The 13,853-nt window shown below is 37.2% G+C and overlaps 1 protein-coding gene across 1 annotated transcript; it reads left to right on the forward strand.

Annotated features, from left to right (window-relative positions):
* Window positions 1-1,345: 1,345 nt before the first annotated feature.
* On the forward strand, window positions 1,346-13,353 carry LOC111874723 (derlin-1). The gene is made up of 7 exons (XM_023870459.2): window positions 1,346-1,555; window positions 1,664-1,830; window positions 5,187-5,298; window positions 7,515-7,606; window positions 8,957-9,105; window positions 10,442-10,552; window positions 12,652-13,353. The coding sequence occupies exons 2-7, from the start codon at window positions 1,678-1,680 to the stop codon at window positions 12,797-12,799; spliced, it is 765 nt and encodes a 254-aa protein (XP_023726227.1). The 5' UTR covers window positions 1,346-1,555; window positions 1,664-1,677; the 3' UTR covers window positions 12,800-13,353.
* Window positions 13,354-13,853: the final 500 nt, after the last annotated feature.

A 13,853-nucleotide genomic window follows, 5' to 3' on the forward strand; every position in this document is an offset into this window, starting at 1 on the left:
AAGTAGTGTTTAGAATTGAGAGATTCATACATTTTTATTTATCAAATTACATACTTTACATATATAATTATTTGGCGTGTGTATGTGATAATAAGTGTTTCGCTGGCAAGTTGACATCCTTCTGCTTCTTCCCCTACTCATCTGACTTCTATGGTGAGTTACAATGCATTAATATTTTTCTCACTGCCATTTTTTTTTCAAACTAACATCATTAAAATCAATTTAATAATACAATAATCAATTTTATGCTGAATAACATAAGTTTTGGGTGATCAGAATGGGTTATGTCAATGAAAATTAGCACAAATTAATTTAATGTTGTTGGTCTGAGGAAACTACAAAATGCTACAAGATTTCATTAGTCCAGTGATTGATAACTAATTTAAATGTAATTTTATGTTTGTCAACATGCCACACCATATACATAAGTGTACTAATACTCTTTATGATAATGCTATAATTAATTACTAGTATTACGTTAGCTTAATGCATGAACTTTAATAAAACTGGAAAGGTATTTACGAGTAAATTTGTTGGGACTGGGCCCTCATCTTATAAAAACAGAACTTACAGGGCTGCGGTCTCATAAAGGTTGAGAAACACTGGGATAGGAGACTACTAGAGGCTGGGTGGGCCCCAGAGCCTGTCTGGACAACATGGAGAAGGGCGAATTCTTTACCTTACCGGAATTCGAACTCTGACCCATTGGTCATTCAGTCCATAGCCTGTCACTACACTGACCACACTATCCCAGTTGTAAGAAGAATGTTACGTTGCTTAATACCAAAAACACATCTGGCAGATGTCAAGCATAGCCTGTAAATAGTTAAATATATTACTCTGAAGGGGTCTATCTTCTGGGATATAACACATGTAGTCCATTGATAGTCAACTGAACTTTTGAAGAAAAGTCACTTTCATCTTTACTCTAAAAAAACAAGTCATGCACACAACCAGAATGAAGCATCAATAAAAAGGTAAAATTGTTCCTGTGCTTAACTAAGCACAATGCCATGAAGGTGTATGGGGAGTGAATGTAGAGGCGAACATTTTCTTGACTCTGACACTAGCTGGAAGCATCAAGTAGATTTTTTTTCATTATGAAAAGAATGATGTATATACAACAACGGCCCAGGCAATGCACCTGCTCTGTAGCAGATTCTTATAAACATCCTAGTCTATTACAGCGGTCACCCCAATATTTTTTTAACGTAGGTCGATTTGCCATCTGGCGGTGAAACTTTGATACTAGCTACAAAAGACATGTCGAAAATATCGAAAGTGAGGAGGTAGGCTTAGCATAGGTACCTCGACCTGGTCGAGAGTTTAAAGATCTAAAGGTTTCGATACCTCTACTACTTCGAGCAACTTCGAGTAATGAATGGTGGAATGGGATTAGCATTGAGTATCAAGTGCAAATTTGAAGTAGGACACGTGTCGTCACATTACTGGCCGAATAGTACTAGTATAAGATTTCGTCGTATGTCGTATATTGTAATTATTTTCAGTAGATACTTCGTTTGTTGTGGGTGTCGTTTGTAATAGTGTCATTCAGGTATACACTTGTTTTCCTAGTTAGGTATTTCTTTAGTGTCATATGCATATTTTTGATGTAAAATTAAAGTTGCAGTTAATGCGGATGTACGCTGTTGTTCTATTACAGATTATATTAATGAAATGAGTGACCTGGGCGACTGGTTTAAGGGAATACCATTTTTCACACGATGGTGGCTTGCACTCACTGTAGGATTTACGCTCTTTGGTCGTTTTGGAATATTCAAAAGCCATCAATTAGTACTCCTCTATGAGCCTTTTATAAAGCAGTTTCAGGTAAGATTTTTTTTTTTTTACATTTGATGGAGTATCACATTTGGAGCAAACGAAACTTTCGTCATATAACAGAATCAAGAAAAATATGAAAGATCCATTGCATGCCAAATTGTCAGTCCATAATTCGACAATCGTGGGCTGGTACGCCCAATAGGAAATGCTGTTCATGGAAAATATCGGCACCTGTGTCCTTCAGTTTTTGTGGAGCAGTGGTGCAAAAATCACAATCAGTTGCATATACTGATAATTATTATAAGTCTCGTTTTGTACAAGCTACAGAGCTCATGTGGGGCTTGTTTGTAAGCTAATGAAATGGTGCTTTGCAGATTTGTAACTCGACATTCAAGAAGAATAGTTTTTCTTTCACTGTCACGTGATGCAGCAGTTAACCCTCAATTTCTTACAGCGTAATCTACCTTCTGCAAAGTATGTGTGTGCATGTAGGGGGTCCTAATTTTATAGTCTAACATAGAGTTAAATGTCATCCTGGGAGAGTCGTGGGATCTGTTGTAATAAAATCATGATGTTATACACTCTCAAGTCTTCTTCAATGAATCTGCTGCACAAGTTGCAACCTGTTCTCAGTTTTCTGTAATGCATCTCTCTGCAGCCATCAGTATTGTGTTACATGCTATAGCTTTTCTTTTTGCATTTGTCAGTTTGTCTTACACTGTAACAGTGTAAAAGTGCTGTAATTTGCGCGTGGCAGTGAATCATTTTCTACATTAATTGTGCATATCGTTACTCGTTATTAGTTGCAGTTAATGTTTTGTGAGAATGAAATTGTGGAAGAAATATTGCTGAGTAAAGTTGGAAGACATATTAATGTGTCCAGCATAGGTCGAGGGGAAATAAGTGGAGTAAGAGGCAGTGGATAAGAGCATGGAGGGGGATAAGAATAAACTGAAGGGTGGGGAGGTGATAGCAGAGGAGCAGCAGCAGCAGGAACAATTTGAGCCACCTTCATTGCAGTACACTTTGTTTTACATCTTCTTTTCAGCCTGAGTGTTGATTCACCTACGCTGAAGGGTTAGTTGTATCTGCTATATGCGTTTATTTCAATTTCACTGTCAGATCTTTCCAATAAGCCATCTTCCCTCTGTAACATAAGGTTGTTAGAGTCAAACTAATGCAAAAAATTTATTTCTCCACTTATCATGCACCTTGTACTCACTTCTTCAAGGTAACATTTTCTGTATCATCCATGGATGAACATCTCTTGTGTTGGATTTAAGGTTGCCACAGTGGAAGTGGTGATGGTGATGATGATGATGATGATGATGATGGTGGTAAATTATTAATGTTGCTGTTGTTAATGTATTTACCAGTTACCCTTGTTGTTTTAATATTGAAATTATTGGTAGATAAAGTATCTTATCTATATTTACTTAAGAACTCTGAATCATTAAGAAATGCCCATTGTGCAAAAAAGTGTACAAATGATGATGACGATGAAATTGCATACATTCCATGCAATGACTTGAATGCAGACTTAATAATAAGGATAATGAATACAGACTGTTTGAAGAACAGAGAAGCAATGTGTAGCACCATTATAAACTTCTGTTACAAATAAAGCACCAGAGTGATAATATCAGATATGTAGTGTCTACATATTTAGTCTTTCCAGTAAATCATCATAGTGATATTGAATGTCTTGTAAATATCTATTGTGGCAAAGGGCTGCAAATTTTCTTTGTATGTTTTTAAGTTCCTTGGAGTCAGTAGTCATAATATAGTTCCAAGCAGCAGATGCATACCCAAGTTTTGAACTTACCAAAGGAAACTAGAGCATCAAAAAGCTGTTTGTATTGGAAAATGGAAAATATGATTGTATGAGTTAACCCTAGCAATTTTATTGCATGTGACAGGAGAAAATCAACATGGTGATAAAAAATTAAGTTTACAGTCAGTATGTACAACCCAAATCGTGAATACAGTCACTTTGCAATATAAAAAAATTCCCATTATTAATTTAGCACATTTGTTTTCCTGGTAAAAGAAATAACTACAATTTTACTGAAGTTAGTCTTCATAAAATATCCCACACACTAACTGCATACACAGTCAATATCTGACTGCAAGAGTAAACAATTCACAGGCTATGTAATACTCTGAGGTCATAAGCAAAAAGAAGTCCTTCTGGCAAAAGCAGAGTGAAAGTGAAAATGCTAGAATAGTTGGAAGCAGTGACTTTGAGACGGGTCACAGAATTCTAATTTTTTAAATTAATTTCAAACTGTAATTGACAACAAAACAAACAAACTCCGTGGTTTTATTCCGCAAGTGAACTATACCAACCGAGCAACTGCTGCTTGTCGGCAAAGTTAGTGCCAACTTTTGTGGATAGAGGGTGTCACGTGGTCAGTGCACCCATTCCCCATGGCCGTTAATTTTGGTTTTCTAGACTGGAGCCTCTGTTCCCTTGAAATAGCTTCTCAGTTATCCCCACAAGGCTGAGTGGAACCTGTTCCAGACACACTGCTTCTCAGAAAATCTGGTAGCGCCAAGAATCGAACCCGGGACTTCTGGATCTGTAGCCAGGAATTCTGACCACTAGACCATAGAGGTGGCCGATCATGTGTGATATATTTAAAAAAGGAAAATTTGGCCTGTAATTACCAGCAGAGGAACTTTTGCATTTTGTAAAACAGGAATGATTACTGCTTGGTTCTACAAGTCAGGAAAAGTCTTCTGAGATAAACTTGAGAACAGATACAAGCGTGTCAGAACAACCCTTTGAATCAAAAGTAGGTATACCATCAAGTCCAACTGATTTAAATGACCACAACAGTTTTATACCATTTTGAACATCAGAGTTATAAATAGAAGCTAAGGATAAAACTTTCATGCATAGATTCAAAGAAGAAAATATCCTGGCACATGAACTGTTATAAATAGACTTGAGTTTTATATGCTTCTCATTGTTCCTGGTGGCTTTGAAAAGCTGTCGCAACCTTCTTGTTTACAGTCTGATTTGCCTGAAGCTGTGTAAATTTCTGGCTCAGAGTTGCTTCTCTGAAAACAAGCACAATTATATCTGATGTCATAGGCACCACATCTAATATGGTTTTGCTTCCCATGGAAGGGCTTAGTACAGATTAAATGAAGATCCTTTCTTGTGTCCATGAGGGTCAGCAAAATTATCACTGAAACTCACTGTAAGCACTTGTAGGTCACCTAGCAGGAGCACATGTACAAACATGTCTGCTTGAATTCTACTGTTGTAATAACATGATAATTCCCACTTTACTGCTGCATTTAATCAGTGTATGAATAATACCACCAAACGACAGCTAAGTTGCAGTTTTGGTAAATAATTGAATGTTTAATCATGTTTATGTTTTGTATTACAGATATGGAGACCAGTAACTGCTCTTTTCTATTACCCACTGACACCATACACAGGATTCACTTTCCTGATAAACTGCTACTTTTTATACAACTACTCACAGAGGCTTGAAAGAGGTAACATAATTATGAAGACACAAGTTAAATAAAATGAACACATGTCACATGAAAATTTGCATTTCACTATTATAAAGGTCACCAAGATGCCATCAGCTGATGAAAGATGTTACCATATTTTCTGTGGTTATGAAATATCTCTTACTTGAGAAAGAATATAAGTTACAAGTTATTGAAAAGAAAATGTTTAGAAAAATATTTAGACCTAATCTGTATCATCATGTCTGTCAGTGGGCAATTTAAAATATAATAAGACATTAGTAACATGGCGGACATAACAGTGGTGAAGTTTTAAAATTATTTGGATCTCCCATTAATATGTAAGTACTGAAATGAAACTCTCAAAATATACTCGTATAATATTTTTGAAATTCCTGGTTGCCTCTCCATATAGATCGAAGCATTTGAAGGAAAGTAGGCATCAGAAGTTCTTTCCAGAACTCATTATGTTTACTACATGATAGGGTTCTCATATTCTTTAAAAAAACAGGACTTCANCCCCAAACCAGGACATTCGGTAAAAAAAATGGGACACAGCGCTGCTAGTGATAACTACTTTTCCATTTCACTAGTATTCTTCATACTTAAATAGTTACTTATGCTGTTATTGGACGCTTTGTTTTGAACAGACAGTTTATGTTTTTTATTCTTTTCACATGATTGATGACATCCGACTGACCACCGTAAGCAATGCAAAATTTTGTGTTGCATAATGTGAATTCAGCATTCTCTTTCACACCTTTAATAAACAGACATTTTCTCTTAATACTGTCATTAATACTGCACTTGCATTTTGTTATCACTATATGGTTGGAAACAGATAAATTCTCAGGCTCTCACAATACAACGTAACGGTCTACAATGAATGCAGAGAATGATAAAAGCAGAACTTCCATTAAGGAAGAAATCAAAATACTACCAACATAAATGGAAAAAAGACATATTGCCAACAGAAAACTAATAATTTGTGAATTTGTGGTTTATGTATTAGCCACCAGGAGTGTTCATATCATTACAGAAATGCCAACTGGAGAGAATAGCATCCATCACCAGGCGGTTATGGATAGAAATTAATGTTACAGAAGAACACTTAAAGAGTGGGACATTATATGAAAAAACGGGACTGTTCCAGGAAAAATGGAACAAATGGGAACCATAATATAAAGAACTTGATACTTAAAGTTAGGCCTTATGTTTGTAACATAAGCTTGTATTGCTGTTTTAAGTGTCCAGCATATAAAGGTGTGGAAAAGATTTGAATCTTTCATATCACATGTGTGTGTAAGATTTATGACTCATTCATTGGATATCTTATTGCCCACATATCTAGAGACTTGAGCAGTATGGAATATCAGATTCATGTAAGTAAAGTTCCCTGTAGATACGTACATCCAGTGGTGTGTTGAATCCAGAAATTGTTCAAATTAGGGTTGCAGTCTATACTTGTGGAAATTGAACAGAGATGTAGGTCACTGAATTTTGAAATCATCGTGACATGACGCCTGAAAGCTGGAGTAGTTCATTGCTAGGCAATGGCAGTAAAAGGTTCTTGCAGAAATATACACACACACAACAAGAGAACTATTGTGCCTATGTAGTGGCAAGGTAAAGACACCTCTGTAGCAATAGAGGAATTGTTAGGAAACTGTATTTTTTATGTGGTTTGTGCCGAGATGTTATAAGCAGGATAGTTTGAAGCAATGAGTTAGTTAGTTGTCAGAATTGAGAGAGTTTCTGGAGATGGCAGTCAAATGATTGAGAAGAGATTGCAAGAAAGGAGTTAAGCTGTTCATATGTGCTGCAGTGATGGTGAGACTGTTATAAATCCATTGCTAGGATATGGCTAGTGAAGATTGTGTGTGTAACAGTGAACTGTAAAGAGTGTAGATTAGTGATAGCGCTATAATTAATTATATTTCTGAGTTCTGTGTATAAGGTGTCAATAAATCCTGTCATCAATCCAAAACCCATCAATAACCCTAATATAACATTCACATGTTACAGTTCTTGCTAGTGAAACTTTTGAAGGACATTAGAAATTGTTGTTTTAAAACTTGTTTTTAGGTAGTTCTTCTCTGAGAGGCAAGTTTCCATGTAGTTTTATATTACATTTCTAATATCTGTGATTATTTATTAGTACAGGTAGTATGGATTTCATATATAAATATAATGTAAGTATTTGTAGTTAAGGTGATTTATTTGTGATTTATTTTTAGGAATGTTTGATGGTCGACCTGGAGATTATTTCTTTATGTTGCTCTTCAACTGGGCATGTTGCGTTATTGTTGGTTTAATTGCCGATATACCAGTAAGTATTACTTCTTATAATGTTTTTACCATAAATCAGACATTAGATCTGCTGTAATACATATAATATTCAACTTCCATGATATTGGGTTATTGTAGATAAAATTAGGTAAATTCTTTAAACTAGAAGCTCACTATCTTATAGTTTCTATTTCCAATTTGGCTCTAATTTATTCACAATTTAATCTTCTTATACTTCTATATGATGAGCCATGATAGTTCATTCAACAGTGTTACTAGCAATGGGTTGGGCATCTGGAATTTGATTCCTGGTAGGGGCAGGAATTTTTATTTTCATCAGGACTTTCATATATCTGAGATCCACTTAACCTACTAATCAGTAGGTTCTATGGCTTTCTTTTGCAGGTTGTCAGCAGAAGAAGCTGATGACTTACCTCCATCGGGTATTGAGATTAAGAATGTGCGAAGCTTTGTATACACTCCTCCATGTGTATTAAAGGCATGGGACATTCTTAAATTTTATCTGTCCTTTCCTGAACATCCTATCCAATGGATACCAGGGGCTCTTTCCATGGGGGTAAAGCAGCTGGGGCATGAAACTGACCACTCACCTCGAACTGGTGCCGAGGTCAAAGAAACATGGATCTCAACATCCTTTCGCTCTTACGTCTTCATGATGTAGTGCGTAGTTAGTTAAGGACAGGAACAGCTTTACCTTACCTATCCTTTCCTATTTCATTCTGCATCAAGATTGACAGAAGGTATTTGGCCTTTGTAACAACAAACAACTATCTAAGTTTAACCCATTCTTAAGTAACCTAACTAGTGTCGTGAGAATACCACAGGTATTTGTTTCCTGCCCAGAACAGTCTGAAACAGTGAGAGGCTTTATTGTAATTTATTTTCAGCTTTAGTTTAGAATGTCAAGAATGTGGTAGTAGGTGAGCCAGGATGCGATTTTGAAGGTGCAGCAATATTGTTGAGTTTGCTTGCTAGAAAGTTAAGGAATATCATATTTGACCATTGTATATTTTAGAGTAGGAGATATTTACGCCGTGGAGACAGATGTTTGTGCTATGCACAGAACTATAATTGGCCATGGTGACACTATATGAGACCCAGCTGTTGCATGTTTCTTCTCTGAGTTCATCTATTGTAACCACGGATCACTGTGCTAATTAATTAAAGCAGTATGTTTGATCTCCCGACTTGCTACTTTTGTACTGCAAGAATTGGAGGTATTGCATGTACCATGGTTGGCTGGCAGGCAATAGAAGGCCAATATTTAATCTCTATTAATATTCACACAAAAGTTACTGTGAACAAAATATTATGTATTTAGAATGTCTGATTCATAGGTATGCCATGTTACATGATAATATGCTTGCAGCTTCTTATGATTCCAATGGTGCTCAGTGTACTTTATGTATGGTGTCAACTGAATAAGGATGTCATTGTCAACTTCTGGTTTGGGACCCAGTTCAAAGCAATGTATCTTCCATGGGTCCTGTTTGCATTCAATTTTATAATTTCTGGAGGGTAAGTGTGTGTTTGTAGTTGATGTGTAATTTAAATTCTGGGTGGAGGCATGATTCAGAACATACTCTGTCTCAGATGAAATAAATGCAGGGCATATTGGTTTAATGTATATAAATTATTTACTTCTGCTAGAGACATGTGTTACAGTACTGGAATATAAGTACATCATAGTACTAGAGCATTTACATGGCACTGTGCAAAATAAGTCAATGTATGTCTCAGTTGCAGTTACAAAATTACCTCTTTATGATGAATTCATACTCATATCAGTAAAGGAAAGAGTAACTGGTATTAATTATTAAATGTGTACCTGTTGTCTAATGCTTAATGTATTTTCTGTATGTTCTTTGCACAAACTGAATATGCATGACAGCCCATCTGTTGTCATGTAACTTGAAAGTTACCAAAGGAGCTTTCATGAAATTTATTTCAAGATGTTCTATATGGAAATTATCTGAGCAAGTTTAAGTACAATTTTTGTATATGATAGTCTAAGTTTTGTTATTACATCACTATGTATGTTAGGAAGTAGTTGTGAATAGGTACAGAAGATAGTGGAAATAGAATGTTGCTTGAGTTCTTGTCACAGTATCCATGTTTGGCACAAAAATTTGTCAAGATGGCACTGCTTAGTGAATATTGTTGTTCTGTCAAGTTTAGCACATTGGCATGAAGTAGCTGCTTTTTGTAGAACTTTTCATGTTATTGAGGTTAAGTATTTTTGATTAAATTTGTTTTTAATAATTTCATGTTGAAATATCCATAATTTTTATGCTATTGAAATGTAATTTGTGATTGTGCAGTATGAATAGCTTTGCAGCAGTGTTGGTCAGTATTGAAACCAGACCTGAGTCACTTCATTAATTTCATTCCTCCAGGACATAAATATTTTATTTGCAACCTGATTCAGTTTAGATGCCTTCAATTTGGGAATGACAGAAGTTGACATCTAGGTTTGAAAATTGTTTTGTATCTGAAATGTTAGATTTGTGTGAAGAGTAAATGGGCATCAGAATTATAGGAAAATAATTTCTGCATTTTGAGTAGTATGAATAGCTTTGCATCAAGTATGCATGTTAATCACTATTAAAACCAGGATTTATTACTAATTTTATCCATAGTCAAGTTCAGAATTTGCTATTTACTGACTGCCATCTTCAGGGAAAACAGATTTGTATGTTGTGTATCTGATTTACATGAGCTGTAAATAAGGATATAGGCCAGTGAGGCAGCAAAATTAACAAGAATGTGTATGGAAAATGTGTGAATTCAAATTTTTAGTATATCTTTCCATTTTTGTTCTCATAAGGGTAATGTAGTTATGTTGGTCTTTCAGCGGAATCTTGGAGTTAGTGGGGATATTGGTTGGACATCTGTACTTTTTCCTAATGTTCAAATACCCTCTGGAATTGGGTGGACCAGCTTTACTGAGCACACCATCTATAATGTAAGCTTAAAATAAGTATAATTATTACTCAGCATTATTACATTGTGCCTCAGCACCTTATTACATTGAAACCTTAGTACAGGGTTTGTCCGGAAAGTAATGCAATATATTTTTTCCCACCGCTTCTCCTGGTCGCAGCGCTTTTGGACTGGTTGGGAAGGGGGGGGACTCTTAGCTTCACAACCCTTCCAAGCCCAGTCTGCTCTGAGCTCTGGGAGCGTCAGGATCGCTGTTTCCCTGAACCTCCTGTTAGTGCCTGTGTCACGATGCGCAATGGAGAAAACTATCGAACGTTACGTGATCAAGTTCTGTGCTAAACTGAACAAAAGCCTTGCTGACACCCACCAAATGATTCAGGAAGCCTACGGGGTGCTCTCTCATATTCTCAAGTCTCCAGATGGTTGAAGTTGTTTAAAAATGGCTGGGAAGAGGTGGAGGACGACCCTGCTCTGGACGGCTGTCAACCAGCAAAAGTGACAAAAATGTGTCTCGTGTTCATGATCTTTTAAATACCGATCGTCAAATGAGTGTTCGGATGATAGCAGAGACTCTCACTGTGCACGACATCGTTACCGACAATTTGCACACGCGGAAAGTGTGTGCCGAGTTGGTCCCCAAATTGTTGACTGACGACCACAAGAACAACCGAGTGACGATCGCGAGTGATCGCAGACTTCTTTCTGTTCCCGAGGAACAAGACCGCCTTGAAAGGAACCTATTTTGGAACCACTGAAGCGATCCAAACCGCTGTGACAAAGGCCCCCGTTGACGTCTTCCAGGATGTGTACCGTGCATGGAAAAGTCGCTGGCAAAAGTGTGTGGATGTCCAAGGGGAGTACTTTGAAGAACTTTAAACGTTTGTAACGATATCTTGAATAATTTTTTTTTACGAACTTAAATGCATTACTTTCTGGACAAACCTGTAGTTTCATGTTACAGAATTTGTTATATATGGAGTGATTATATAGTACTTCTTAGTTAAATTATTTTCTCACACTCAGTGTTTTAAAGTGCAGGCAGCTGCATCACTTTTTTACTGTAATAATCACTGTTCTGTGGCAGTGTAATATTCTGATAGAGATATGTTTTTTTTTAATTTGAGATAGAGAAGAAATTCGCTGCTCCTTATTTAGGCTCGGCACGGACAACACAGAAAACAGTTACGTGATAGGTACCGTTGTTGCATAACATTGTGTTTACCGATTGCCTAGCAACAGTCATTGCACGGGCTCCCTTGCTGCATGACGCCGTCTTTACCGATTGCCTAGCAACAGTCGCTGCATGGTCTGCCCCGTTGTGTGACGTCACAGTCTAGCGGGAGGCGTGTTTACCAAGCGTTGCGTAATGGTGGAAGGAGTGGAGGTATGTGACATCACTCGCGAGAACACAGAGTTCACATGACCACTACTTCCTGCTGCGGAATCCACGTCACACTAGCCCGTGCAACGACTGTTGCTAGGCAGTCAGTAAACATGATGTTACACAACAGCGGTACCTATCACGTACCTGTTTTCTGTGTTGTTCCTGCCGAGCCTAAATAAGGAGCAGCGAACACTATTCAGTAGTGAGTGATTATTGAGCCAGTTACTGCTGAGTGAGTTACTAGTGAGAGGGAGTAACCACTCAGTTGCAGTCTAGCATTCGTCGGAGTGAATGGAAGCAGAAGAAGTATTTGTGATACTGCCGATGGCAGTAGTGGTGTAATTGTGAATTGTGTAAGTGTAAGAGCGAGTGGAATAAATTCGCTGGATCCAAGACGGCGTGAAGTTATGTGTCGTGTGATACACCCAACATGTGACAGTATTAATAGGGGCAGGAGGGTAACGGTAATGAACAACTTATAATCAGTTGTAAGGTGAAGGGGACTAGGAGAACAAGTGAACTTGATCACCCATTGTTTGTATTGTGTAAGACTACTGAAGTGCTGAATCTTTGTGTTCCCCAACCAGGTAGTTACTTGCTTAGAATCCATGACATTGCACTGTTTCTTGGAAGTCCAAAAGCTTCACGAATACATATTGCAGGTCACATTCTTTCTTAATGACAGCATTAATATGTGTGTGGTCTCAATTCGTGAATTCTTAACTTATGTTTTTCAGATACAGCTTTTTTCCCAGTGACCCAAGGGGTGGCATTCATGGTTTTGGGCAGGCACCTGCTTCACGGCGTCCAGCTAATGATGGTGGAGGAAGGGGTGGTGGTGGGAGGCACAACTGGGGGAGGGGCCATGTTCTTGGTGACAATTGAACAGTGATGGAATGCAGAATTTTTTGGCAGTAGTTTGGCTCCACTTTTCTATGTTGACTTTCAACAAAAGTGCTTATAATTTAATTATATTATTAGGAAAGTATCCATTTTCCCGTAAATGTAACTCATCCTTGTGGTGAATTATATTTGTAAGAGCTTCACTGACTTCTGTTAAGACTTCAGGTTCTCTTTTGAACTGGTGTGTAGGCAGATAATTGTGCCTGACTGAAATGTGTCGCCAAAGATTTCTAAATTTACAAGATTACTAGGCACAGAGATAACTTTACCTTACCTTTTACTGTACAGATTTCAAAATCAGTAACATGCACTGTCAGTGGCATAATGTTGAAGCAAGGATGAAGAAACAGTGTGCAAAGCCATGTAACAATTGCTGTAAAAGTGGTTGAGGGAAAGCAACCTGTGCAGAAAACAACCATGACATTTTAAGGCAGTGTAATGATGAAGGAAGCTCTAATTCTCACCAATGTACTTGATCTCTGTGATGAACAGTCATTCAATCATTTCTTGTTTTAAAATGTCGACTGAAATATACATTGGAACAACCAGTGTTCACATGTGATGCTTTTGAATATCCATGTACAGTACCTATATTAAAAGCAGTAGAAGATTCTGGTGTTCAGGCTGTTACAGTTCCACATAGAGAAAGCATTTGTAGAATTTGTAAACTAAATGAGTGGTCATTACTGTACAAAAAGAAATTAATTGGAACACTGAATGCTAACTGAGGAGGAACTGGATAAAACAGGTGCTAGGCTTTGAACTTTCTTAGGAAGACTTCAGACGTCTTTCTCACAAAACTAGAGGTTTGAAGACTTCAGTGCACACATTGTCACAAAACTTCTGAAAATGAAACCATATAAGGCGGAAGTAGGGCATGAATTACATCTGTGTGATCCAGTAACAGAGTGAATTTTTGTGTTTACAAATCCATTAGTCTGTTCATAAAGGGGAAATAATGATTGGCTGTTTTTCTTTTCCAATGAGGCTTTTCCTTGCTTACATGAAAGTTAGGTGCACAGAACAGCAAATGCTG

This window comes from Cryptotermes secundus, unplaced genomic scaffold (assembly GCF_002891405.2).
Source record: "Cryptotermes secundus unplaced genomic scaffold, Csec_1.0 scaffold362, whole genome shotgun sequence".
In the NCBI taxonomy this organism is placed as follows: Eukaryota; Metazoa; Arthropoda; class Insecta; order Blattodea; family Kalotermitidae; genus Cryptotermes; species Cryptotermes secundus.

What these genes read in the sequence shown, in the direction of transcription:
- LOC111874723 (XM_023870459.2), top strand. Translation starts at nt 1,678, where the DNA reads ATGAGTGACCTGGGCGACTGGTTTAAGGGAATACCATTTTTCACACGA. An exon ending in CTCACAGAGGCTTGAAAGAG is followed by an intron (nt 5,299 to 7,514) that starts GTAACATAATTA and finishes ATTTATTTTTAG; the next exon opens with GAATGTTTGATGGTCGACCT. An exon ending in AATTTTATAATTTCTGGAGG is followed by an intron (nt 9,106 to 10,441) that starts GTAAGTGTGTGT and finishes TTGGTCTTTCAG; the next exon opens with CGGAATCTTGGAGTTAGTGG.